Genomic DNA, 27602 nt, shown 5'->3' with positions numbered 1-27602 from the left:
CCCGGGCGCGGAGGAGGCGTGTCCACCCAGAAGCCACTCACAGAACGTCTTACTGCGCCTTACCCGGCGCGCTGGCCAATCACCGCGCCTGGCACCCGGGCTGGACACCCCCCCCCCCTCCCGCGCGGGACGCATTCGCCTCCTCCACTGCCCACCCCAAAGGATGCTCGCCGGGGGGAGGGGGGGGAGGGGGACGGTAACTCAAGTTCATCCTGGCCCAGAAACTCGAGTGGCACTCGCCGTTCCCCACCCGTTCCAACAGGACGCCTGACCATCTCCTCGGTGGGCCCTCCACCCTCCGGCGGGGACATCGCTGTGGGGGGGACCGCCCCCCGCGCGCGCCGAGCCGCCCTCCCGCCCCCCCCCCCCCCCCAGCGCGCCGGTGCACGCTTCCGCGGCCTCATTCCCCCGGGATCGCCGCGAGAGTCCGTCCCGTAAATGTGGAGCATTCTGCTGCTTTCCTGCTGTATCCTGGGGACTGTGCCAGCGCAGAGCGGCCGAGAGCAACGTCTGAGCCCCGAGAAGAGCCAAATATGGGGACCCGGGCTAAAAGCAGATGTCGTCCTTCCCGCCCGCTATTTCTACATTCAGGCCGTGGATGCATCTGGAAATCAGTATGTCAACTTTCTTCAACTCTATCTGCTCCGAGACTCGTTTCTGTTCCCACCCCCACCCCCACCCCCCAGCAGTTTTTCCTTCTTGGCTACTTGGAGGGTGATCCACAGCTGGTTGCAACTGGTTTCCCGTCTCAAGCGATTTCTTTCTGTAACTTTGGAAACAATCAGACCTATTACGTTCCACGCCTATTATAGTAGTGTTGAATAGTGCCATCCTATTATAGTAGCTTCTCCCTTCGCCTTTCTAATGGATATTAAAAGCGGAGCAGAGCTCCTGAGCCATTTCTAACGACTTCATATAAGCAGCTGTTAAGGAATTTAAACCTAGTTGTTTCAGAGACTTGATCCGTTTCCCTGGTGTTTGCCTCAATGTTCAAAGAGAGATCTGAATGTAGACAAAGCATGTTTTGAAATTCAGGAAGAATGAAGTACTAATTCAAACTAATTAAATTCGAGGGGAAGGTATGACAATATGGATCTCCTATATGTTTGTAATGAAAGTCTGTTTTGTTCCAGTGAAATTAATACATTTAAATTACATTTAACCCTTAAGCTTTAGGACCACCTGGCTGGTGGCTGAGGCCTATAATCCTAGCTACTTAGGAGGCTCAGATCAGCGAATGGCTGTTCAAAGCAAGAAAGTCCAGAGATTTTTGTTTCCAGTTAACTACCAAAACAAAAGCCCGAAGTGGAGCTGTGGCCCAAGTGGTAGAGGACTGACTGAACCAAAAGAAAAAAAAACCTCAAGAATAGTGCCCAGACCCGAGTTCAAATCCTGGACCAGGGCATGTATGCGTGTACACACACACACACACACACACACACACACACACACACACACACACACACACACACACACACACTGTAATGATGGACTTTATTCTTGGTGGATGCTGTGTGTGTTTTGCAGGGCAAAAAAAAAAAAATCTTGGGAATTAAACATTGTCCAAAGTGAAGAGGGAGAAGGTTGTTTTTTCATTTGCCTATTAATAGTACAAGTGGAAAAAATAAGTGGCATTTTAATAACAGGAGTGTGCACTTAATAACACTGATGACACTGGTATGATTCACCACCTTCTTTGATTTTGCCTAAGGCTGAGCACAATTTAGGATACTGGTACTTTAAGAGTCATTGAGAACAATTTTTAAAAGTAAGGTCTTCCCTGGAAAAAATTATGTTAAGTGAAGTGAGTCAGGCTCGAAAAAACTGCCTGTTTTCTCTCATTTATGGAAGTTAGATCTGACATAAATATATGTGAAAGAAGTATGGTACAATGGGGGAGGATTCTCATGGTTTAACTCTTCTGAACAACTAATGTAATCTTAAAAAGAATACTAGAAAGCTGAAGCCTGTTGGTTTGTTTTTTGGGGGGGTAAAACAGGGGAGGTGAAAGGAGAGATGAATGAATAGTGGGTACATACAGTCATATACAAGTGCCTGTGTAAATATGGAACTAGGTAACTTGAGAGGGGGCAGGTGGGATGGGGAGCAGTGAGTGGGAAGACTGAAGGGGTGGCATTGACCAGAATGCATTGTAGTTAAAAATTGGTATGTTGAATTGAACCCCCTTTTTACAACAGCTTGAAATAAAGAATAAAAAAGCCTGGGAGAGATTGAGGGAAGGGGACATTGTCCAAAAAGAAATGTACTCTTAAATATACTTGACATATGTAATGGTAACCCCACTCTACATCTCCTTTATAATAATGATTTTAAAATTTTAAAATAATAAAGGAAGATATAAGATCCTCTTTGAGATTCCATTTATTCACAAACTTCCAGGTAGAATAGACATGAATAAATAATAGACTAATAGGGATATTTTTACATGTATACATGTTTCTGTGCTTACATTGATTAGTAGTCGTATCTTGTGTCATAACCTATCAGATGGATATATCTTACCTTATTGGAGCCATTGTTAACTTTTTTCATCCTTGAGTCATTGTATTTATTCTTGAAAACATAGAAAGAAGCAACAGGCATAGGTTAGAGCATGATTGCTACCTGTGTGTTCCATCCAATAACCTTTGCTTCTTGTTGCCTTCCCAGGTTCACATCTTCTCCAGGTGAAAAGGTGTTCCAGGTTAAAATCTCAGCCCCTGAGGAGCAATTCACTAGAGTTGGAGTCCAGGTTTTAGACCGGAAGGATGGGTCTTTCATAGTAAGATACAGAATGTACGCAAGCTACAAAAATCTGAAGATAGAAGTAAAATACCAAGGTCACCATGTGGACAGATCTCCTTATATTTTAAGAGGTACATTGGAATGTAATTTTGAAACAATATAATAATATATGTCATTCCCTCCATAAAATCAATTTAGTGGACTTTTGTCAATGAAAGAAGAAAAATAGATGTTACTTAATTGAAGGCGAAGTTGCAAGTCTACCTATGTGGGAAAATATCACAGCACTACCTTGTAAAGAGACATAAGTTTTGGGGCTGACTTCCTTGTAAAGTCCCATGTATTTCTTTTATAAGATGCATTCAAGCCGGGCCCCACTGGGTACTCAGGGGCTGAGATCTGAGGATCATGGTTTGAAGGCAGCTCAGACAGAGAAGACCATGAGACTGTTAACTACTCAAAAAAGAAAAGAAAAGTTGAAAGTGTAGCTGTGGCTCAAGTGGTGGAGCGCTAGCCTTGAGCAAAAAGAGCTCAGGGACAGTACCCAGGTCCTAGTTAGTTCAAGCCTAGTTAGTCAAAATTCAGGAAGCTCATGATGTGGATAATTGTTACATGTTTCAAATGCTAAGTAGAATTTTCACTTGTACTTTTGTTGTTTGTATCTAAATAGGGCCAGTTTATCATGAGAATTGTGACTGTCCTTTGGAAGATAGTGCAACCTGGCTAAAGGAGATGAACTGCCCAGAAACCATTGCTCAGATTCAGAAAGATCTGTCACATTTCCCTACTGTTGATCCAGAAAAGATTGCAGCAGAAATCCCAAAAAGATTTGGACAGCGACAGAGTCTGTGTCACTACACTTTGAAAGACAACAAGGTACAACGTTTGGTTAAAGTTTGCTTGCTTTCCTGATCCTGGTTTGTTTTCTTTTAGCCATAACTAGATTAATAATTTTATTAAACATTGTCCTAATGGGAATCATTGTGACCAGAATTTCTCCAGGGAACTTTGCCAGGACTTTAAGACTGACTTACCAGATGTTAAATTCTTTTTTAGGTATATATCAAGACTCATGGTGAGCATGTAGGTTTTAGAATTTTCATGGATGCCATCCTGCTTTCTTTGACTAGAAAGGTGAGACTATATGTTATATCTGTTTCCTGTAAGTACATGTAGACAATGTTAACCCTGGTATTACAATGTAACTTTTCAAAACAAAACAGATAACACTAGGAACTGTCTACTACGCTGGAGATATATTATAATGATATTCTGAACTTACATGTCATATATGAGAGATACCTGGATTATTTTCCAAGGGCTGCTGTAACAAAATGGTACAAATGGAGTGTCTTTAAACAATGAATTCATTCTCTCACTGTTCTGGAAGCCAGGCCAGAAGACCTGAACCAGAGAATCTCAGAGCCACATTCCTTCCTTCTCAGGTTCTGTTCCTGTCTCTACCCCTCCCCCCCCCCCACCACCACCAATTCCCTGATTCTTCCATTCAGGAGGTGACCTTCCATCCCTGGGTTGCCTGGTTTTCTGCTACTCCTTGAGTCTTTGAAGATGCTGATATTTAAGAACAAAGAATATCTTTCTTGAAGAAACATCTCACCCCTGCCAAACAGTGACTTGTGGTGAAGAGAAAAATGCTTTATAGTAAAATTATTTTGTTACCAAACCTACTTTAAGTCCAGTGAAGGGTTACCTTATACTGAATACTGTTCTTGGTACTATGTTAGAATTGGGTTCTAATAGACTAGTTAACAGTAGCATTAAAGTGGTCAAGATAAAAATGATAGCATAGCCGGGTGCTGGTGGCTCACGCCTGTAATCCTAGCTACTCAGGAGGCTGAGATCTGAGGATCATGGTTCAAAGCCAGCCCAGGCAGGAAAGACTGTGAGACTCGTATCTCCAATAAACCACCAGGAAACCAGAAGTGGCGCTGTAGTTCAAGTGGTAGAGCGCTCACCTTGAGCTGAAGAGCTGAGGGACAGTGCTCAGGCCAAAAGTTCAAGCCCCAGGACCGACAAAAAAAAAAAAAAAAAAGATAGCATTTATCAACTGTATGTTTATTATCTCTTATAATTTTTATTAGATAAACTTAGGACACCTTAACTGAATTATTCATGGGGAATGTGTGAAATGACAGTTCTTTCTTCTCAAGTTTGCAAAGCATTTACAATCACTTAATTCTGAGGCAATGTATATAATTACTTAGAGAAGATATTACACATGCTTTAGGCTCAGATAGCAGGGCACCAGCAAATACTCCTTGTTTGTCTGTGTCAATGCAAAGAGAGAACTCCCAGTTTCTGAAGATGCTTCTTAGACTGACTAACACTGTTCTCACCTGGCTGTGGGGGAGGGGAGGAGGATTAATACAAACCCATCCATCCATATATATATAATTATGTGTGAAATTATATTATGCTATATAACAAACAATTGATATTCTATTACATTAATGTATTATTATTAATATCATTAATTAATGATACTAATACATTAATCACATTAATGTATTATATTAATGATATTAACATAATGTATTATATTAATGATATTTATACATTAATGTATTAATGTATAAATATCATTAATTAATGATATTAGCATCAGTTGTGGTGTTAGACGTCCAGAGTTTGGATCCTCTGCCTACCCACCTACCTGGTGGTAGGAAGCATCTGGCTCATTTATAATAAAGCAGGGCTGGAGTCCTGTCATTTCCAGTGATTTTTCTTTCTCTCTTTGATCATGTATTAGTACAGAAATAGCCTTTGCATCGCTTCCTTTTTCAAGTAAGTCTGTTTGGCCAATGTGAACTTCATAGAAAGGAAATATAGGATGGCTTTTACTGGAACAATTGTCATGGTCTGAAACATCTAAGGTTGGCCTGTCATTCAGGGCACTTGATGATGTTACTTGATAATTAATAGGTGGCACGCAATGTAGGAGCTTTGAGTAATAAGTTCTTTGTCTTCTTTTCCCTAGGTGAAGATGCCAGATGTAGAGTTTTTTGTTAATCTGGGAGACTGGCCTTTGGAAAGAAAGAAATCCGATTCAAACATCCATCCAATCTTCTCTTGGTGTGGCTCCACGGATTCCAAGGACATTGTCATGCCCACCTACGACCTGACCGACTCCGTTCTAGAAACCATGGGCCGGTGAGAGAAGAGTCAGGGTTGACCCCCTGCCTTGGTTTGCTCTCCTTGGTGAGTGCTGTGTTCCATCCACCTCTATGATTTGGTGGTTTGGGAGGAAGACATGTGGCGTTTCCTGTCTTCTAGAGTGAGTCTGGATATGATGTCTGTGCAAGCAAACACGGGGCCGCCCTGGGAAAGCAAGAATTCTACAGCTGTCTGGAGGGGACGCGACAGCCGCAAAGAGAGACTGGAGCTGGTGAAGCTCAGCAGAAAGCACCCAGAGCTCATTGATGCTGCCTTCACCAACTTCTTCTTCTTTAAACATGATGAGAGCCTGTACGGTCCCATTGTGAAACACATCTCGTTTTTCGATTTCTTCAAGGTAGGGCAACAGCCCAGGCCATCCTTCCTGCTTTTCCTGTGTATACTTGTATTAGGGGGATGGGAAACTGAGGTTAAGGCTTGTCAGTTCCAGGGGGGATGGGAAAGACCAGGCCAAACCATAGTGAGCAGCATCCTGGCACAGTGATGCTGAGAACTGGTTCCCACTCAAACCCCATGTGTATCAAGGTCACTTAGGCTGTGGGAAGAGCTATAAAGTTTTGTTTTTCCCCCGGCTTACCCTTAAGATAGCCTGTGTCGGCTCAGATTCTTTTTCTGTGAATGAATGCACGTAAGTCATTTCACAGATAGAAAACACAGCACTCCAGGAAAGAACATAGAAACAGGTGCCCCTTATCAGGCCTTGTGGCAGGGAACAACTTGAAACCCAGCCAGATCGCCAGCCTGGGAATTCTGAGGGTGAAGGATGGTTCTCTCACCTTGAATGTGGATTGCTCATGTTTCTCAGAGTGTAATATTTTAGTTGACAGCTCCCTTCTTCAGGCAGTGTATACTGCTCTGTTGTTCACACCACTGATGGTTTTTGAAAAGGAAAGAAAGATGAGTAGAGGTAGCCCCTCATCCTCTTGTCTGGGAGAGGATAGAGGTCACCCATCTGTGCCTGCCCAGTAAATGACCAGGTTGTTGATGGATGGGTTTTGTGGAGGTAGGTAGAACTAAAGGCTGTCACAAATGCAGTGTGTTTGTCCATACATATGTCTCAAAAGATTTTTAGAAGAAATGTTTGTAACGGAAGAGAGCAGGTACCATCTGTTCCCTCCTCAGGGAATGTTACATCATGATTTGGCTTTATTCTTGCCTGTTGTATTTTCTGCCATTAAGTTTATTCATTTCATAGTTCATGAAAAATTTTGTTCAGAGCTGTTTTTGTTCCAGAGCTTATTAAGTTCCTCAAAACATATGTGCCCATGTGGTATTGAAAAAGTATGATTAGCAGGAAACAGAATGTACCATCATTAGGAACACGTGTATACTTACTAAAGAAGTAGATGGGCTGGCGTGGTTGAAATGATAGAACAACTACCTACCAAGTGCAAGGCCCTGAATTCAAACCCCACTGTTGCCAAACAAAGAGGAAGATAAAGATGGAGGAGGAGAAAGTATTAGAGATATTACAAAGTCACCAATAAATCTACCTTCTCTTATATTGTAACCTGAGGCCAACCATTTTTATGATTTTTATCAGCTACTTCCAAATGAGATTTATTGTTCCATTTATGAAATTTAGAAACATATCAAAAATGAGCATCAGCTCTAGGTGAGCCTGGAATCTACCAGCACTTACTAAATGGCAAAAGTAGGAGACAGTGTCTGGCTGGCTGCCATCTGAGGATGGCAAATGGGTGTGGGGAATGGGAAATGGAATTTAACAGAGGTTCTTTTCCTCTATTGCCATTGTATAGCACAAATACCAAATCAATGTGGATGGTACGGTGGCAGCGTATCGCCTGCCCTACCTGCTGGTGGGTGACAGTGTTGTGTTGAAGCAGGACTCTATCTACTATGAGCACTTCTACAATGAGCTGCAACCCTGGAAACACTATATTCCGGTTAAAAACAACCTGAGCGATCTGCTGGAAAAACTCAAATGGGCAAAAGATCATGACGCAGAGGTACAGTTGGTCTCTTAAAAGGTCACTCGTGCATGCATACATACTGGAAATGCCTGAACCTGAAGGGTATCCTAGTGTCAGCTGTAGCTTTTACCTGTATGTAGGAAGCTGCCAACCTGTGGATAGTGCAGGAATTCCCTTCAAGGTAAACACAGCCATGCATCTTGGATTAGCTGTCCATTTATCATATGAACCAAAAGCTAAACCCTGGCGTTAGCCATCTTTTTCTCACAGTAGAGTTGTTCTGAGAGGTATGTGTTACCACTGGTAGCAGTGTGAAAATTCTGCTAGCGGTGTCAGTAAATATGCTTGAGAGTAAAATGAGGGATGACTTAAATAAGCTTCAAGAAAACTGTGGATTGGGCACTTGTAGCTTATGCCTGTAGTCCTAACTACTCAGGAGGCTGAGATCTGAAAAGACCAGTTCAGATTCAGCCCAGGCAGACAAATCTAAGAGATTTTTTTTTCTTTGATCAGTCTTGGGGCTTGAACTATGAGGGTCTGGGCACTGTCCCTCAGCTCTTTAGCTCAGGGCGAGCGCTCTACCATTTGAGCCAAAGCACCACTCCTGGTTTTTCTGGTAGTTCATTGGAGATAGGAGTCTCAGCTTGGGCTTACTTACCCAAGCTGGCTTTGAACCAGGATCTTCAGATCTCATCCTCCTGAATAGCTAGGATTACAGGCGTGAGCCACCAGCGCCCAGCTTCTAAGAGACTCTTATCTTCAACTAATAGGAAAAAGCTGCAAGTGGAGGTGTGGCTCCATTGGTAGAGTGCCAGCTTTGAGCAGGAAAAAAGACTAAGCAAGAACATGAGGCCCTAAGTTCAAGCCCTACTACTGGCACACAAAAAAAGGGAGGAGGGAGGGAAAGAGGGGGAGAAAAGCTGGGAAGCCAGTACATTAATAGAGATCATATTTAATTACTTTGTAGCACCATTTTCCTTTGCTTGCTGGGTATCTTCTGTCTCATAGGGTGTACAATATGACTACTCAGACTTTCCAGTCTTCCAAGCCACTATTTGCACAAACATATTATGTTCAGTGTTCCTTTTACCACATAAAATGATCCCCAACTATGTATTTCTGCTTTTGTTCACTGCATGTGTGTACTCCAAAGCTATGTTTTGCGTTTCTCATCTTAGGAGAAAATATGTTCAATAAAGGATTTTCTTTTCCCCCATAGGCAAAGAAGATAGCAAAAGCGGGACAAGAATTTGCAAGAAATAATCTCATGGGAGATGACATATTCTGCTATTATTTCAAGCTTTTCCAGGTTTGCATTTTCTATGCAAATAATCTTACAACTTAAAGTCAGACACACATATATATATACTGTATGTAAAGTTGTATGTATGTATAAATATTCTATATTATACACAATATATTGTAATATATAGAAATATATGTATTATATATAAAATTGAAATATATACATATACATCTTTTAACATTTTCTTTTTTTTTTTTGGGTCCGGTCGTGGGGCCTGAACTCTGGGCTTGGGCACTGTCCTTCAGCTCTTCAGCTCAAGGCTAGCGCTGTACCACTTGAGCCACAGCGCCACTTCCGGCTTTATTTCTTTTTGCTTATGTGGTGCTTGGGAATCGAACCCAGGGCCTCATGCATGCAAGGCAAGCGCTCTACCACTGAGCCACCTTCCCAGCCCCTCTTTTAACATTTTCTAAATGTATATTACCATAAAGCATGAAGAGATACCTGAACCTTTTTAGGTAAAAAATCAGTAAGTATTAAGTAGTGAAGAGTAACTGAAAATCAAAGGTTAACTAATAGAAAATGTCCCAACATCAAGTAAAAGGTTTTGTTTATTTTGTTTGTTTTGCCAGTGCTGAGGCTTGAACTCAGGCCTTGAGCTCTTGTTTAAAATGCTTTTTTGCACAAGACTGGTACCCTAACACTTGAGCCATACCTCCACTTCTGGCTTTTTGGAGATAAGAGCCTCTCAGTTTTATATTCCCAGGCTGGCTTCAAACTGGTTTCAGATCTCATCCTCTTAAGTAGCTATAGGCAAGAGGCCTACTGTACCTGACTGTAGTGACAAGTATTAATATTACAAGTATTAATATTACAAGTATTAATATTAATATTATGTGATAGGTGATTAACAGGCTGGCCTCTGATCTTATGAGGTTGCTATATGTGGAGTCATATTTGCTCTTCATGTTATATTGCCGCTACCTTAATATTTTTTATATAAACAATACAAGGTGAGCTCAGCACCAGTTGCTCATACCTGTAATCCAAGCTACGTAAGAAGCTGAGATCTGAAGATCATGGTTCAAAGCCAGCCCAGGCAGGAAAGTCCACAAGACTCTTATCTCCAATTAACCACCAAAAAGCCGGAAGTGGAGCTGTTGCTCAAGTAGTAGAGGCACTTGCTTTGAGCAAAACCAGGTCAGGGTCAATGCCCAGGCCCAGGGTCTAAGCCACAGTACTGGCAAATAAAACAATACAATGTGTGTTTGGGCCTTTTACCTTTGCCTCAAATGAGTCATTACTACTTTTGAAAATTATTACCATGAAGCTGTAGAACTTGTAGCCAAAGCATTCTGACAGTTTAAAAGGCTTATTTTTTTAAGATGTTACACTAAATTATTGGTTAGTAAAATAGTAAATCAACAAGATTAAGATTGCTTTCTCAGAATTACAGATACTGAGCCCCTTATTACTGTCTCTTCTACAGAACAAAGCCGGTCTGTTTCTGGCCTGCAATGACCCCTCCTGGTTGTTTTTTTTTAACCATGCTTAGGAGATGAGATGCAGAGGGTCATCTGTGTAAAATGAATGAAGCGGGGACGGGAATTCACTTGTCTGACTTCCTAAAGACCCACTGAGTGGCATTCATTCATTTAGCCAACACATAGTATCAGTGCTTAGTATAGCTCCCAATCCCAGTGTAAGAGCATAATCCAGGAAGAAGACAGTGAGGCTTGTGCCAGCCACACAGGCACAAGGCAGAAATAGTTCTGTCCTCAAATTCTCACTCTAGAGAATCATGGGCAGCATTATTTTCACTTTAAGGCAGAAGGTGGTTTAAAAAAAAAAAGCAGTCAGGGCTGGGAAGGTGGCTCAGTGGTACAGTGCTTGCCTCATATGTATGAGGCCCTGGGTTCAATTCCTCAGCACCATATAAACAGAAGAAGCCTGATGTGGGACTGTGGTTCAACTGGTAGAACACTATCCTTGAGCTGAAGAACTGAGAGACAGCACCTAGGCCCAGAGTTCAGGCCCCACGACCAACCAAAAAAAAAAAAATCAATCATGCAAATTTGGGGTAGAATTATGAGAAAGTCTATTCGGAATAGGCAGTATGATGCTGGTTCTCTGATTTGGGAAAGCAAAGAAAATGCGGGGCAGGGCTGGGAAGGTGGCTCAGTGGTAGAGCACTTGCCTTCATGCCTGAGGCCCTGGGTTCAATTCCTCAGCACCACATAAGCAAAAAGAAGAAAAGCTGGAAGTGGCCCTGTGGCTCAAGTGGTAGAGTGCTAGCCTTGAGCTGAAGAGCTGAGGGACAGCGCCCAGGCCCAGAGTTCAGGCCCCATGACCAGACCCAAAAAAAAAAAAAAGAAAGAAAATGCGGGGCAAATAAGAATAGCTGGTATGTTTTATTTAAAGGCTCACCTGTTCACAGACTCAGAAGTAGTAGCAGCACACAGCACGGCAGCCCTCTATATGTTGGCCCATCTGCACACTGTCCAGCAGTGGTGCATGCTTATACTCCCAGGAAATAGGTGGCATCTGGCCAAGTATGGCCTCAAGGCCACCTAAGGAGCGTACATGACTTAAAAGTTACATGACTGGGCTGGGAAGGTGGCTCAGTGGTAGAGCGCTTGCCTTGCATGCCTGAGGCCCTGGGTTCCATTCCTCAGCACCACATAAACAAAAAGAAAAAAGCCGAAAGTGGCGCTATGGCTAAAGTAGTAGAGCGCTAGCCTTGAGCTGAAGAGCTGAGGGACAGCGCCCAGGCCCAGAGTTCAGGCCCCATGACCTGACCCAAAAAGAAAAAAAAAAGTTACATGACTATGTAATACAGCCAAATCATAGGCTCAAATCCCCTCCAGAAATTCCAGTGATGACAGAGTTAGGCTTATCCCATTTTCCATTCAGCTATTCACAGTTCACTGGATACACAGGACCCAGAAGCTCCCAATTCAATGCACCTTGAACTTGTAAATTCCAATATGTCTCATTTGCTGAGTGTACTTGCATAAGGAATGCTTTTCACTGTTGCTTCATAGGAGTATGCCAACCTACAAGTGAGCGAGCCCCAAGTCCGAGAGGGCATGAAGAGGGTAGAACCACAGATGGAGGACGACCTCTTTCCTTGCACCTGCCACAGGACAAAGGTAACAGAAGTCACCTGTTGGCCAGTCTCAGCAGAAGAACTGAATGTAGATCGTTCAGTCAGGCAACAAATGGTCGCGTTCCTCCTGACACCTCCAGACATGTAGTGCATGAATAAGATACTAAACAAGAAACAGTACTGAAATGCAGTTCAGTAAGAAGACAAAGTCGTTCCCTGGCAAAGCTAAAGGAAGCCTCTAATAATGTGAGGATTCAGATCACAAAGGTTTGAAAAGATGTCGGCAATTTGGATTTTCCCAGGGATTATCTGTTGCCCTCATCTCCCCTCCTCGAGAGATAGATTTACAGAATTTATCCTCCCAGTATAGAGATGAAAATCAGCTGTGAATACTCTTGTTATCAAAGTATTCATTTTAAAGTAATCTTTCAATACTAGTACTTGATGACTTTGTTTATAAAAATCAAATCTACACATGAACTTGTGAAGCTAAAAGGGGCCCTGGAGGTCATGAAGTCATTGTCCGTCTTTATTTTATGGTTAGCAAAACTGAGTCCAAAGAAGAATTTTGCTCAAAAATCATTTATCTGAATTATAGCAAAGCTAAATCCAGTTTCTCATGATCAGATTGGGTGTATGCTTATATACAGAGACATAGTATGCTGGAAGAGTATGAATATTCTCTTTGAGATTATTTTAAGCAATGTCATCATGTCCTGAGTGAATAAACATAAAATTGTGGTATTATAACCGGAGATGGGAAGGCAAGATTTGAAAATCATTGTATCTTACCTCTCAGCCTCAGTGATGTGGCTAGAACAAGTCATTTGTTAAATATTTCAAGATTTTGCATACTAGTTAAGAATCTGGTAGCCTGGTAGTGATATTTATGCCATGATGGTCAGCACACAATATAAAGCAGAATTTGTGTTGTTTTATTTGTATTTTTGTCTTTTTTTTTGAGAACTGATTTACCACCAAGTCACTGATGAGTAAGTAGTACATCATCAGTGTTAACAATCATATCATTTCTTAGTCTTTGTCTACTCTAGCCCCTTACTGACGCTGTTTGTAACACAAGGGCCTATGGTAACCCAAGCCCCTGGGGGTCCCCATCTTTACCCCTGTTCTGATCCTCCAGAAATAGGTCTGGGCTCTCAAAGCATCTAACAGAAACCTGCCCTTTATTCCTTCAATTTGGGGGAAAAATAGTTCATTGTCTGGTATAAGTTTTCTTTAATTGTATAAAACTTCCTTCTGGTTTTAAATATTTTACTTCTCAATTACAGACCAAAGATGAACTCTGAAGTGCAAAGTATCTTCCATTCAAATAATGGTGTTCTGAAGACTCTTTAACTTTTGCAAAGAAGATTTTTTTTTTTTAAATACGAATTCCAAGGGGCTGGGAAGGTGGCTCAGTGGTAGAGTGCTTGCCTTGCATGCATGAGGCCCTGGGTTCGATTCCTCAGCACCACATAAGCAGAAAAAGCCGGACGTGGCGCTGTGCCTCAAGCACTAGCCTTGAGCTGAAGAGCTGAGGGACAGCGCCCAGAGCCAGAATGCAGTCCCCATGGCTGACAAAAAAAAAAGTCATTAAGTACGAATTCACAATCTGCTGTGTGCATTATCAAAGTGTTTCTACCTACAAAGTATTCGCATGACTTTTACAGAATTGTTTTTTAATTTTATAATAAAAACCACCTTGATTTTAAAGACTATGTCATGCTAATTATTAGCAGCCCTTAGACCCTGGAGAAGGAAAGGAAACATCTGAGTCTGGCTCCAGCACCTGGCTGACCACCTGCCCTGACTTTTATTTACAAGACTGAAGAACAAAACTTTGCCCCCAGTAAGCTGTTCTTATGGATATTGACTCACTCTGACCACACCTCATCATCCTTGGCCTGTCCTCATCTGGGCTCCACCTGCAAACGTGGGTCAAAACTTCCCGAATGGAAGCATCCAGATCAGCTGGACTAGCCCCTTCTCTCAGTGCCTGTTTCTTTTTACTGTTCTCGTTCCCCCTGGTCTGGAAGCTGACCTAGACTTCCAGGCTTCAGATCCAGCTGCAGCGCCCTCCAGTGCTTAGATCAGGAATTGGACCACTGCTCCTCACTAAATCTTCCCTGCTACCTCTTCCTAGGTTGGTGACCAGGGAACTACTTAGTAATTGTCTGTAGATTCTCTCCCCTTCCTCCATATTTTAGGCAACTTGATGGAAGATACCAAGTTTGCTTCCAAGTATTTCTAGACTAGAAATGAGTAAATGACAGTCACTTTGAAATTTAGTTAAAAGAACTAAAGAACAGGCTGGGTGTGGTGACACAAGCCCAACTGAACCTGAGGCAGGAAGATGGTGTGTTCCACACTAGCCTGGACAACCTGGAATTTTGAGGCCAACCTGGAATACATAGCAAGACTGTCTCAAAAAACCAAGTGCTACAGACAGAACTGTGTTGGAGCACTTGCTGCCAGGCACAGTGCAAAGCACTGGGTCTGAACCCTAGCACTGCAAAGAAAAAGATAGGAAGAAAGAGGGGTGAGGGGGAATAGAAGGAAGAGGATGGAGGGGGAATATATATTTTATTTCCAAATATATTTCCAAATTGATGGTCCCAGGTTTTATTCTCCCCAGGAGTGTGTGGAGTTTTTCATTTGCTTTACTTTCTTGCTAATATTTGATGTTCTTAGACTTTTAAACTTCCTGTCTGTTTGGCAAGAAGGAAAGTCCTTGAGATTCTTTTATCTCCAATTTACCAGGGAGGTGGGGAAAAAAAAGCTAGAAGTAGAGCTGGGGATCAAATAGCACTAATCTTGAGCAAAAAAGCTCAGGGTCAGCACTCAGGGCCTGGGATCAAGCCCCAAGACCCACACACATACAGAAGTAACTCACTAATATTTTAATTTTCCTTTCTTTGTTTACTAATGAAGCTGATCATATGTTATGTGTTTATGAGCTACATTTGTGTTCTTTATGTTGCCTTTCCTATAAAACTTTTTCTTTCTTTTTCTTGTGAGGGAGGGGCTCTTTTTTTCCTAAGTTGTTTGGCTTTCTAGTAAATGCATAGAATTACATTTCAGAGCTGTATGAATTGTGCATCACCTACTTTGAGGCATGTCCTAGACTGCAGGGCCATTAACTACTCAGAATGAATCTTGGACTGGAAGATTGAGTCAGGTGGTAGAGAGCATCAGCCTAGCAGGTGTGAGGCCCTGAGTTCAAGACTCATTTATGGCACAAGAAAAGAGGAAGAGAGAAGGAGGAGAAAAGAAAAAGGTAGAGGAGAAGAAGGAGTTTTATACAGGAATTCAATCTCAAGAAACAGAGAAGCCACATTTTGAGAAGTGTCTCCATGTTCATGTCAATCAAGGTGTTGGCTTGGCCTATTCCTTCCAGGCAGAATGCTTTTCCTGGCCTCTTGGTTTCTATATTCCTTGCGTTACTTTGCTTGGGGATGTTTCTCCATCTTCCAAGCTAGCAGCTTAGTATCTTCAAATCTCTACTTCTGACCTCACCTCTGCCTCTTGGAATGATGTGCCAATATCATTCATAACAGCCAAACAATAGATACAAGCCAAATGGCCATCAACAGGTAAATGGATGCATACAAAAAATTATTGAGTAAATGGTTTGAGAAGCTTGTTTTCCTAGAAGAACTGGGGCAGAAGAGAACACGGGGTAAAAACATCACGGGCACACGCAGGCATGCCCGTACACACGCGCTGGCAACCACCTTACCTGTCTCCAGGAGAGAGTTCAAAGTCCTTGAAGCAAACATCCACAGAGGAGCAAGGGACTGGAAATGTGGGGAGTGATGGCCGCTCTGTGAGTGAAGACACTCAATTGATATCTTTGTGTGTGTGCACCTGCTCCTCCATATTCCTTAGCTTTTGTGCTCAAGGCTGGTGCTCTACCACTTGAGCCACAATCCCTCCTAATGAAGATCTCAAGGCAAAGGGTTCTGTCCCTGGGATCTCTCTGGGGAGCTGAAGCAGCCCGAGCAAAGCAAAGGGTTGGGGGACCTTGCCCAGGGAAAGCCGCCCTGAGCCTGGGCCCTAAGGAGCCAGGAGGAGCTGTGCGGGGAGTGCACTTCCACCGGGCCAGGCTGGCTGCTGCTGGTGAGTGCTGGGAGGGGTGTGGGCAAACGTGGGAACAGGACTCCACGCGGGTGACCCGTTCCCCCACGCAGCCAGAGAGGCGGGCAGACGGCCCAGCCTGGCACAGTGAGGGTTCTGCTTGTAGTCTACGTGTGTTTGGTAGTAGTTCCCTCAGAAACTGGTGTGACTGAGACAGACAGACTGGCTGACAGACCGACAGGCAAGCAGAAAGAAACAGACCAGTCAGAGCTGGCTCTTTTGGGGGGGGGATTTGAACTCAGAGCCTCTCCCGAGTGGCAGATGCTCCACTAACAGGGGCCCCACCTTCCCTAAGACATGGTGTCTAGAGGACCATTTCGCCGTGGCTGGTCTCGAACCCTGATCCTCGGCGAGCCAGCCTGCAGAGTGGCTAGGATCGCGTTAACTAGCCCGAGGCCAGCAGCGGGGCCAGCGACCCCCCAGGTCATCGGGCCCGAACACCCAGAATGATCGACAAGGCGGAGGCAGAGATGGGAACGCGCGGGCTTGTCGGCGGGCGCGCACCCGCGCCCCACTCTCTCCCTCCCTCCGTCCCTCCCCACCCGCCGCCGGAAGTTGAACAGAGGCGGTTGGAAAACTCCCACTCCCGGCAAGCCTCGCGGCGCGGCCCTGGAGCCGGGGCGGGGCCTGCGCGCGCGTGCGCAGTAACGGCCCGCGCTGACGCGCGAGGCGGGGAGGTGGGCGGGGGGCGGCGCGGCGGTCGCTTCGAGCGCGCTCGTCGGCTCCCCGAAGAGAGAGCGCGGACGGCTGGGCGCCGGCGGCCACTTTTTCGCCTTCCCGGGTAGGCGCGGCGGCGGCGGCGGCGGCCGTCGGAAGCGGGCGGCCTCCGTGCGGGGCGGGGAGCGCGTCCGTCCGGGCGCGCGGGGCTCGCGGTGGCGTTCCTCCGCGGCTGCCGGCCGAGCCGGGCGGCGTTGGGCGGACGCGGGGCGCCGGCGGCAGCGGCCTGAGGCGCCGTCGGTGCGGCCGAGGACGGCGCGCGGGGGCCGGGCGCGGCGGGGCGCGGGGGCCGGGCGCGGCGGGGCGGCCCGCGGGCTCCGAGGGCCGGAGGCGGCGCCCCGGGGTGGGCGCAGCTCCTCCTGGGCACGCGCGAGTCCCGACTACCCCTCGCCCCGGGCCGGATTGGGGCCCCGCCGGGAAGTCGAGCCCCGGTCCTGGCGGGGATCCCTCCCCCCCCCTCCCGCCACCCGGAAGGCTCGGCCCGGCGTGCTTGGCCCTGGTAGCCTGGTCAGGCCGGGGCCCGGAGCGAAGATGGGGTCGCGTACCCCGAGACAGAAGTCAGCTGTCTGGGGTCCGCCACGTCGGGCGCCCCCATCGATGATCAGTTACAACTAGCACCCCGTGGATGATCAATAACCACTAATCGGGTCCTCCGTGGTTGATCCATAATAATCAGGCGCCCCATCGATGATCAATAACCACTATTCGGGCCCCCATGGATGATCAATAACCACTGATCAGGCGCCTTATCGATCAATAACCACTAATCGGGTGCCCCCTGGATGATGAATATCTATTAATCGGGTGCCCATCGATGATCCATAACCACTAATCGGGCGCCTCAACGTGGTCACTTAATACTAAATAGGACACGCCTATCAATTACCACTTTAAATAAGGGACCCTTATCAGTGATCATTTTATTGCCCCAAGACCCCCCCTAAACACCCCTCTCCTAGCTCCCCCAAAGTCTGCGCCCCTCCCGTCTCCTCCACCGGTTTCTGCCCCCACCCCTCTTCCCCTGCACCCCTACGTGGTGGGGGCAGTGCCCTGCCCCAAACCCCCGCTTTTCTGGGTACACCAGCCGAGATTAAACCCCAGAGCAGGGTACTTTGGGGTGAGCCTGTCCTGGGACAGGTCACTGTGCCTGTGAAGTAGGCCAGGACACGGGTACCAGTTGTGAAAAACAAGTTATTCATCACAATCTGGAGGAGAGTTTAGAAGACCACCACCGGAACCAAACCTGCGTGGAGAGAAAGCCAAGAAGGTTCTGGTTTAAGATAGTGATTGGAAACATTTGTGTGCGCGCGGGTACCGGGGCTTGAACTTTGGCTGGGCCTAATCGCTTGGCTTTATCCACTGCCACCAGTAGAGCCACAGTTCCATTTCCTGCTTTTTGCTAGTTATTTGGGGATGAGTCCCACAGACTGAACTCTGGTGGCTCACTCCTGTAACCTTAGCATCCGAGGTACTGAGGAGGCTGAGACCTGAGAATGGTTGTCGACATGAAGCCAGTCTCGGCAGGAAAAATCTGAGACATTTACCCTCTTCAATTAACCCCCCAAAGCCAGAAGTGGAGCTGTGGCTTAAGTGGTATTGCTCTAGCCGTGAGCACAAAAGCTTGGGTATAACACCCAGGCCCAAAGTAAGCTCCAATATCTGCAGGTTTAAAAACAACGGATTTTCCTTCCCTGTGTGGCTTCAGATGTCTCCTGAGCAGCTGGAATTACAGGCATGAACCACCCAGACATTTTTAAAGACAAGCCTACAGGGGTGGAGTGTGCTAAACTGGGAAATGCAATCAAATGATGAACTCTAGAAAGTAACTGACTTAGCAGACGTTAACATAATTCTAAACCTGTTGGCAGGAATGCTATGAAGCAATTCTCCATAAAGCATAAAACATTCTTCAAAATGCACAGAGTCATTGCACACCTTTGCAGCTGGGAATGAGGTAGTGGCAGCATGAAGATGGGAGGCTTGAATAAAAGTGAGGTGAAATCTGTTTAAGAAGCAATTATTTTAGATCTCTTTCCCTATTTCACTCTTGGGTGACTGGCTTATATTGAGAAAGTAACGGAGAAGATTTTGAACTGATGGATGCAAGGCATAGTAAATTATATGGGTACATTGTGGGAAGGAGTCAGAAGCCTGCATTTTTTTTTTTTATCCCCTTTTGTTGTTCACTTGTGCAACCAGACTAATACTTTCCAGGCTCACATAGAATGGACAATTGTTGTTGAAAGAAGGTTAAGTGAGGATGCACAGTTGGTCATAGCCATTGCTTCTGGAAAATAATTGGGTTTCTGGGAGAAGAGTGAAAAGACATTATTTACTTTAAAAAAAAAATTGTGTTAGCTGGTGCTGGTTGCTCACGCCTGTAATCCTAGTTACTTGGGGCTGAGATCTGAGGATGGCTAGCCCTGTAGGGCTTAATCACAGAAAAAGCAAGAAGTGGTGCTGTAGCCAAATGATAGTGGTAGCCTTGAGCAGAAAGAGCTTAGGGACAGTTCCCAGGCCCAGAGTTCAGGGCCCAGGACCGGCAAGAATAACTTGTGGCAGGTACATATATTACCTATTTAAAAATCAAATGTATTTTAAGAAATTATGAACAGAGTTTGACAAAGCAATTCTCCTAGGAGTTTGCCTTATACTTACACCCCGGTGAAAATAATTTTAATTTTCTAGTGCTGCCTGAATGGATACACAAGTTAGCAATATTGAGATAGTATTTGGGAGAGGGGTTTTGAGTGGCCAAGGTGGAATGTCTTTTTTTCTATATTGTTAGTGTATTTTGACATTTGAACCATTTGTTGTTGCTTATTAGTGAAGAGATGAATTTCAATGGGGCAAATGAATGAATAGTGGAGATTCTGATATTGATAATAACCTGAAAAATAAAAGTTCTCATAAAGAGGTAATACATTTTGTACATGTTGTTCTTAGGTCAGCTGTGGCCTAAGTTATGGGTCCACTAGTTTAGACTCCAGTCATTTTGGGGGTCTTCAAATCTGGTAAATATTATCTTCTTTCTGAGACCCACGTTGAAAATGTAGAAGTACATGCTTTTCTCATGGCTCAGGGTGAAAGTTTTAAAGGGCTTATATAAATTTGCCTTGTCTCAACTCAGAAGAGGCACAGTGAAACTTCTGCCTAGATTCTTTTTTTTTTTTTTTTTAATTTAATTTAATTTTATTTGTGAACATTGCCTAGATTCTATTAGTAAAAGCAGTTCACACGACCCACCAATAGCAAGAAGATGCATGCCACGCTTCCCAGGAGGCACTGCAGAGTCACATGCCTCTATAGGAAAGGATAGACAATGGTAATAAAGGAGAAAATCAATAAAGGTGCCAAGAAATTAAGCAGAAACTGGTTGAGATTGGAGATGTTCACGAAAATGTTTTTATATAATTTGTTTTAGCATCCTGCTTTGAACTATTTTAAGGCTTCTATGTCATGTTTGCTCTATCTTAGGTAACATTTCTGTGTATATCAAACAAAGGCTTCTATAGAAAGACATCCATTTTTAGGGAACTACTTCTAATGTGTTTATTTCAGCTACTTAGTGTGGTTTTATTCATAGCTTTTGTGTCATGCCCTTGTCTGACAACTCACTTTTCACAACACAATCTTCTTTTAGGGAGATGTCCTTTGCTTCCCAGATGTAATGCACCTTAAGTTAATTCAAGAGTGAAAATGAGTCATACAGAGGTAATACTTTCAAATATTCTTTATCTTTGGGCTTCTTTCTCTCTTTCTTGTAATGGTGTGACTTTAGAGTAATTACTTTCAACTTGGACTGTTGGTGGCAGTATAGCATTCATATTTAAGATAAGGATTCTGGGCCTTACGCCAGGGGCTCATGCCTATAATCCTAGCTACTCAAGTGGCTGAGATCTGAGGATCAAGGTTGGAAGCCAGCAGGAAAGTCCATGAGATTCTTGTCTACAAATATCCACCAAAAAGCTGGAGGTGAGCTTTGGCTTAAGTGGTAGAGCACTAGCCTTGAACAGAAAAGCTCAGGGACAGTACATAGGCCCTGAGTTCAAGTTCCAGGACTGGCATACACAAAACGAAGTCCTCTGGAACAGACTGACTGAATTCTAGCTATGTAACCTGGGCAAGTCACTTAACCTCTGCTGTATTTTTTTTTTTTATAAAATCAGCATCATAATAGCACTTGAATCATAAAATTATAAGACCTTAAAGACTAAAAACAAATTGCTTATAATGTCTGACACAGTAGTCTCTTAAGTTTAATTATTATCAATGTCTTTTTATTTGAAGGCCATGATTTAAATCATCAGGCTCACAGAACAAACACATAGACAAGGAAGATTTAATTTAATGCCTTTATTCTCTTTCATTTCAGGTTAAATTGAAAATACCTTTTGGAAATAAATTACTGGATGCTGTCTGCTTGGTACCTAACAAAAGCTTAGCATATGGGATAATTCTTACACATGGGGCATCGGGAGATATGAATCTTCCCCATTTGATGTCACTATCATCTCATCTTGCAACTCACGGATTTTTTTGCCTGAGATTTACCTGTAAAGGCCTTAATATTGTACATAGAATTAAAGCATATAAAGCAGTTTTGGTAAGAAAATTTCTTTATATTCACTTACAACAGGATTCTTTTTCAAAATTCTTTGTAATGTAAGACAAATTTTGTTTTTATTTTTTTAAAAATCTTAAATAAATGAGTGTCCTTAGAAACTCACCAGTACCTGAAGCCAGTTTTATGGTCAGATTTCTCTTTTTTGCCATCTGTTCATAGAGATGAATTCTCACATCATAAATGTTTCTCCTGACATTGCTCAGGGAACTACTAGGATTTTCTCACTGAAATAACTTTAGAAACAGTTTTGATACTCTTAGTACATACTGTGCATGTACAAATATGACATTGTTTTCTATACATTTACAAACATTGGTTATAATCCCTACATACAGCTCAAACCTGCAATTTCTTTTCTTTTCCCCACTTTGGTCGTGGGGCATGAACTCTGGGCCTGGGTACTAGAGCTTTTTCGCTCAAGGCTAATGTTCTACCACTTTGAGCCACTGTGCCACTTTTGATTTTCTGGTCATTAATTGGAGATAAGAGTCTCAGGGACTTTGCTGCCTGGCTGGACTGGCTTTCAACTACAATCCTGAGGCCTCCTGAGTAGCTAGGATTACAGGTATGAGCCACCAGTGCCTGGCTAAATTGACTCTTTTTTTCTTCTCACACTTGCCAACACTTAGATGTAATTTAATAGTAAACTGTTATCAGAAGAGGGACCACTGTGTACTTTCAAGAAGAATTCTTTCAAGATTTTTATGGTTATTTTTATGTAAATTGTCATACCTGTGAGTAATGGTAAGAAACAACTTTGCAGTGGAATGTTTTTTAAGAGAAAAATTAATGATTTTTTTTAATGTTGTTTTGGTTGATTTACCTAGAATTACCTAAAGACCTCAGGAGAATACAAACTTGCAGGTGTATTCTTGGGAGGTAAGTTTAAATGCTTTTGAATGCTTGTTAACTATCCATTTTAACATTAAAATTGGTAACAGGAAGTTAATTTAAATACTTTTGTTAAGTAACCGCCTTGAAGTTAAACTATATTTATTTTGGGGGGGGGCCTGAACTCTGGGCCTTCGCGATGTCCCTCAGCTCTTCAGCTCAAACCTAGCACTCTACCACTTGAGCCACAGTGCTAGTTCCTGCTTTTTTTCTTTTTTCTTATGTGGTGCTGAGGAATCGAACCCAGGCCTCATGCATGCAAGGCAAGCGCTCTACCACTGAGCCACCTTCCCAGCCCCACCTTACATCCTTATAACAAATTTAAATCTTACATTGATGAATATGTATTATAACTTAAAGCTCACTCCTTTTATTTCTTTCCTTGAATCATTCTCATGGGGATTCCAAGAATTATTTCAGAAGAATTGCTTTTTAAAAAATATCATTTATGCTGTTTCAGTTTGTAACTTTTCATAATATAATTATTAGATTTTTTTCAGCAAGCAAATATGAATAGCAGTAAATAGATTCATAATTTTGTCACACCATTGTAGCTTCTTTTTTGTAACTGTTTCTATTTCAAACTGAACTTGATTTTAATTGATTTTAGGTCGTTCAATGGGCTCACGAGCAGCTGCCTCTGTAATGTGTCATATTGAGCCAGAAGATGGTAATGATTTTGTTAGAGGTCTCATTTGTATTTCCTACCCACTACACCATCCGAAGCAGCAGCAAAAACTCAGAGATGAAGATCTCTTTCGTTTAAAAGATCCCGTACTCTTTGTGTCAGGCTCCGCAGATGAAATGTGTGAAAAGGTGAATTAGAACTCGGTGTTTGTCTGAATGCAAGAGTGAGAGAAATAGGAGCAAGATTAGTGGAAGCTTTTAGTGTCAGAAAAAATGCTAATTTGTCTAATACTAGTTTCATGCCTTTGGAAAAGAGAGTTAGTAAATGCATTAATTTTTCTTTGGGAAATGGTTTTTGTGTGTGTGTGTGTGGTTTTTTTTTTTTTGGGGGGGCGGGGGGGGTCTAGTCGTGGGGCCTGAACTCTAGGCCTGGGCACTGTCCCTCAGCTCTTCAGCTCAAGGCTAGTGCCCTGCCACTTGAACCACAGCGCCACTTCCGGCTTTTTTCTTTTTGCTTATGTGGTGCTGAGGAATCGAACCCAGGGCCTCAGGCATGCAAGGCAAGCGCTCTACCACTGAGCCACCTTCCCAGCCCCTGGGAAGGTTTTGACGTTACTAGAATGTAGGTTTGATTTGTGAGTTCAGCATGCAGGCAGATTAACCCATAAGAAAGGATTGGCAGTATTTATATATTAGTGTCATCCCAATGCTGTTTTTCACAGCTTCTAATTTTCTTGGGAAAAACAGTGTTTGGGGAGAAAAAATTGACGGGCTCAATCATCGGTGCTCAGCCTGTTTGGTGGTGTTATGATATCTGGGAGAAGGGAGCTGACACTTCTGTCGAGACTTCCTTGTGTATTCTATTGCCTAGAAAGTTGTCTGTGGAGTAGGTATTTAACAAGCATGTGATTGAGTGGGTGCCAGTATAGCTGAGGGAGAGAAACCCCTTTATGAAAACAGTAGAGCATTGGTCTAGTATCCTTTTTCTTTTTCCCTTTAGAATCTGTTGGAGAAAGTGGCACAGAAAATGAAAGCTCCCAACAAAATCCACTGGATTGAGAAGGCGAATCATTCCATGGCGGTGAAGGGACGGTCAACAAATGATGTTTTCAAAGAAATAAATACACAGATTTTGTTTTGGATCCAAGAAATCACTGGAATGGACAAGAAATGATTGTCCTCAGCTGAAAGCTATGAAAGTACAAATTTGAGTACAGATATTGTTCTTTATCAAAGACCAGTATACCTCTCAGCATTATGGTGAGACATATTTCAGACTATTGTTGTTTAATGTTGCCCTATTTTTGAAACACATTTTAATTGTGAAATATCCTTTACAAAATGTCTTTTGAAAGCACTGTTATAGTTGTATGAAGATGATGTACAATATTGAAGGTGGTCTAAATATAATTTATTTTCTTTAGTATAGTTAAGTTTTGGAAAAAAATTAAACATTTGAATTTTGTTACAATGGTGTTTTTGTCTTATTGAAATGGAACAGAGAAAGTACTCAATTTTGAATATGTCATCTTTAAAAAAAGAGAGAGAAATGGCAGTTGCTGGTAGCTCACGCCTATAGTCCTGGCTACTCAGGAGGCTGAGATCTGAGGATTGTGGTTTGAAGTTAGCCTGCGCAGGGAAGTCCATCAGATTCTTAGCTTCAATTAGCCACCAAATCCAAAAAGGCTAGAAGTGGAACTGTGTCTTGGGTAGTAGGTGAAACACTAGCCTTAGTGAAAAAGCTGTGGGACAGCACCCAGACCCTGAATTCAAGTATCACTACTGCATAGGTGTGTGCATGCGCGCACACACACACAGAACATACATAATTCCAGTGGATTTATGAAGTCACTAACCATGCTTTGTAGTTAGAGTGGTTAAATTTAGAAAATTAATCTATAAGCGTAATATGGGTGACCACTCAAAGATAATCCTTCTAATACAGGGATGGAGATAGCCATTTAACAGTTGACTTAGCCCTGAATGATGCATAAACTACATTCTTTTCATATGCTAGCTTGCTATTACACGATTCCCTAATCATGGTTAGGGAACATATAACTGAGGAAGATACATGCCATATTTCTGAGGCTGCAGCGAACATTCCAGAAAAGACTTCATCCGCTGTCCTGCAGATTGGCCACATCTTGCAGGAAATCATTAAGCCCTTTCAGGTTTGAGCTCACTGTTAAAAGAGCTACTCTATCGCCTCAGCTGGGAAGAGGTTAGTCACCACCACTCACGTAGACCAGTATTGCTTATCTGAGGCATCACTGTACCTACCACTGGGCATTTGGCAATGTCTAGAAACTTTATCACGACTGGTGTGGAGAATTCTGTGGTATCCCCTAAAAAGAAAAGGATATTGTAAACACTATAGTTAGATGGAAGTATACACTGTGCCAGTGTGGAAGAACTTGGTTTTCAACCAGTTTGTATATAAATCCATTTTCTCTCCCTTACAGTTGCTAAATTTTGCACTGAAATGTCTAAAAGCCTGTCTCCTTAATGTCTGCCCTGCCATCACCCTAATTCAGGCCATTATCAATTCTTATTTGTATGAACTATAGTAGTCTATTTGATTTTCCATATTTTGTTGTCTCCTTACTTTGATAAACCAATTGCTGTTTTCAAACCAGAAACTTGATGAGAAACAGGGTCTGTGTGATGATGTACACACATGTAGTGCCAGCAGGTGAAGGCAGGAGTATCTTGTGTTTGAAGCCAACCTTGAACTATAAGGGAGACTATCAAGATTTTAGCCTTTCCTCATTATACAGTTTCATTAAAAAGACAGTCTGCTTCTTTCTGAGACTTTCTTCTCTTATCAAATCCTGCTCACCCTTTAAAGAATACATACATAGTGACCCCTCGCCAATCAAGGGAGTAACACTCCAGAGACCCCCACAATTGGTGAAAATCCGCAAAGTAACAATATGTGAACTGCATATAGTGAAAGACGACTATCTAAACGCTCTGCTTCTCGGATTTTTCCCTATCAGGGTTCCCTGGAACAAAACTCCCACAAGAGGTGAGGGGTCACTGTATTTTTTCCCCTCTTTAATCAGTCCCACTGCCTTCTCATTAAGCATTGTTAGGTTTTATATGATCCCATTTGTCTTAGAAACTCCGTGAAGTAATACATTTTCATCTTTAAAGAACTTCTTTGTTCAGTGCCTTCCACACTTATGAATTAAGACATTTATAGCAGTATTTCTAACTTATGAACAGTCTTTGATTTTATGCTTGTATTTTATATACCTGTTACTCAGACTTTGTCCTATTAAAGAACAAAAATTCTACAATTCTGTTTATGGTAGTCTCTAATTTATCTGTTAACCACCTGCAATCTAGTTAGAGAAGTTGAGTATTTATCTTAATATGATAGGGAAGCCCATTAAACTACCTTCCTAAATACACATTTTCCCTAAGCTAAAAAAGAATTAAAAGTCCAGCTGGGTGGGGTGGTTCAAGCCTGTATGTATTCTTAATTGCTTAGATACTGGAAATCCAGGGATCAGAATTTGAGGCCAGCCTAGACAAAAAGAAGTGAGACTCCCGTAAAGGTAAAGGTAGTGGTAAAATACCTGTTGATTATGGGGAAAACACATGGCTGGGCACACTGGTACTTGCCTGTCATCCCTAGCCACAAACAGGAAGATCACAACTTAGCAAAAAGCCACACACTACCTTGAAAATAATATTAAAAGGAGCTGGAGATGTAGCTCAAGTGGTAAAGTGCCTACTGCTACAAAAGGGTGAGGCCTGAGTTCAAGCCCCTGTTCCCAATATCCCCAAATAATAATGAAAACAGGTTTTAGTAAAAATCGCTCCCGTTGTGTATATTAAGAAGGGGCAAGGAGTGGGGGAGGTGTCTACTATGCCATAGTACTTGAGAAATTCCGAGTACTTGTGGTTTCTTCGAGAGCTATTGAATGCCCTACCATTTTGGAGAACTATCCTTTGCAATGACAAAACCCAACATCAGAATTAAACCCCAGTAGACTGAATCTAAACATGAGATTCTCTTTAGAATGCTTCATGATCCCCACTAGACGATGCCAGAGCTCAGTAAATCTTTGTAATCATAAAAGGCCTGAATGGTTTACTCCTGTCAAATGAATGCTGCTTTCCTCAGTTTACCTGACTGAGTGAATCCAAAGGCAGTATTAATTACATCTTCAAAGAAAAATGCACTATATCCAAAGTAGTGTTGAAATTTTTTACCACTAGTACAGTCTATCCTGACTGAAACTATTTGCTCAGTAAGCTTCCAGCTCTAACTTTGTGGACTTAAGGAAAATTAGCAATTCTTAGGTCTGCCTCCGCCCCACCCTTCAATTCTGACATCAGAAAGGACATCACTAGTCGCTC

At 43.1% G+C, this 27602-nt stretch overlaps 2 protein-coding genes and 1 non-coding gene across 4 annotated transcripts; 2 read left to right on the top strand and 1 right to left on the bottom strand.

Annotated features, from left to right (window-relative positions):
• Window positions 1-396: 396 nt before the first annotated feature.
• Window positions 397-13661, top strand: Poglut2 (protein O-glucosyltransferase 2). Its single transcript, XM_042697109.1, has 10 exons — window positions 397-614; window positions 2671-2876; window positions 3416-3621; window positions 3802-3879; window positions 5744-5916; window positions 6040-6277; window positions 7701-7910; window positions 9094-9183; window positions 12165-12272; window positions 13519-13661. Exons 1-10 carry the CDS (start codon window positions 439-441, stop codon window positions 13534-13536), a joined length of 1503 nt encoding a protein of 500 aa, XP_042553043.1. The 5' UTR covers window positions 397-438; the 3' UTR covers window positions 13537-13661.
• Trnaa-ugc lies at window positions 9500-9564 on the bottom strand. Its single transcript has one exon. It is a non-coding gene; the product is annotated as a tRNA-Ala (tRNA).
• Window positions 13662-16324: 2663 nt separating the features above from the next.
• Tex30 (testis expressed 30) lies at window positions 16325-26533 on the top strand. Of its 2 annotated transcripts, none has more exons than XM_042697314.1 (6): window positions 16325-16348; window positions 20727-20797; window positions 21459-21689; window positions 22538-22589; window positions 23212-23417; window positions 24229-26533. In XM_042697314.1, exons 2-6 carry the CDS (start codon window positions 20783-20785, stop codon window positions 24400-24402), a joined length of 678 nt encoding a protein of 225 aa, XP_042553248.1. In that variant the 5' UTR covers window positions 16325-16348; window positions 20727-20782; the 3' UTR covers window positions 24403-26533. The 2 variants fall into 2 exon arrangements, with proteins under 2 accessions (XP_042553248.1, XP_042553247.1); XM_042697313.1 differs by lacking the exon at window positions 16325-16348 and adding an exon at window positions 17053-17147.
• The last annotated feature ends 1069 nt before the right edge of the window (window positions 26534-27602 follow it).

The sequence above is a fragment of the Dipodomys spectabilis genome, unplaced genomic scaffold (assembly GCF_019054845.1).
Source record: "Dipodomys spectabilis isolate Male_0828 unplaced genomic scaffold, ASM1905484v1 ptg000215l, whole genome shotgun sequence".
NCBI classification, from domain to species: Eukaryota; Metazoa; Chordata; class Mammalia; order Rodentia; family Heteromyidae; genus Dipodomys; species Dipodomys spectabilis.
Note: the sequence above shows the minus strand (reverse complement) of the source record. Positions and strands in the feature narration are given on the sequence as shown.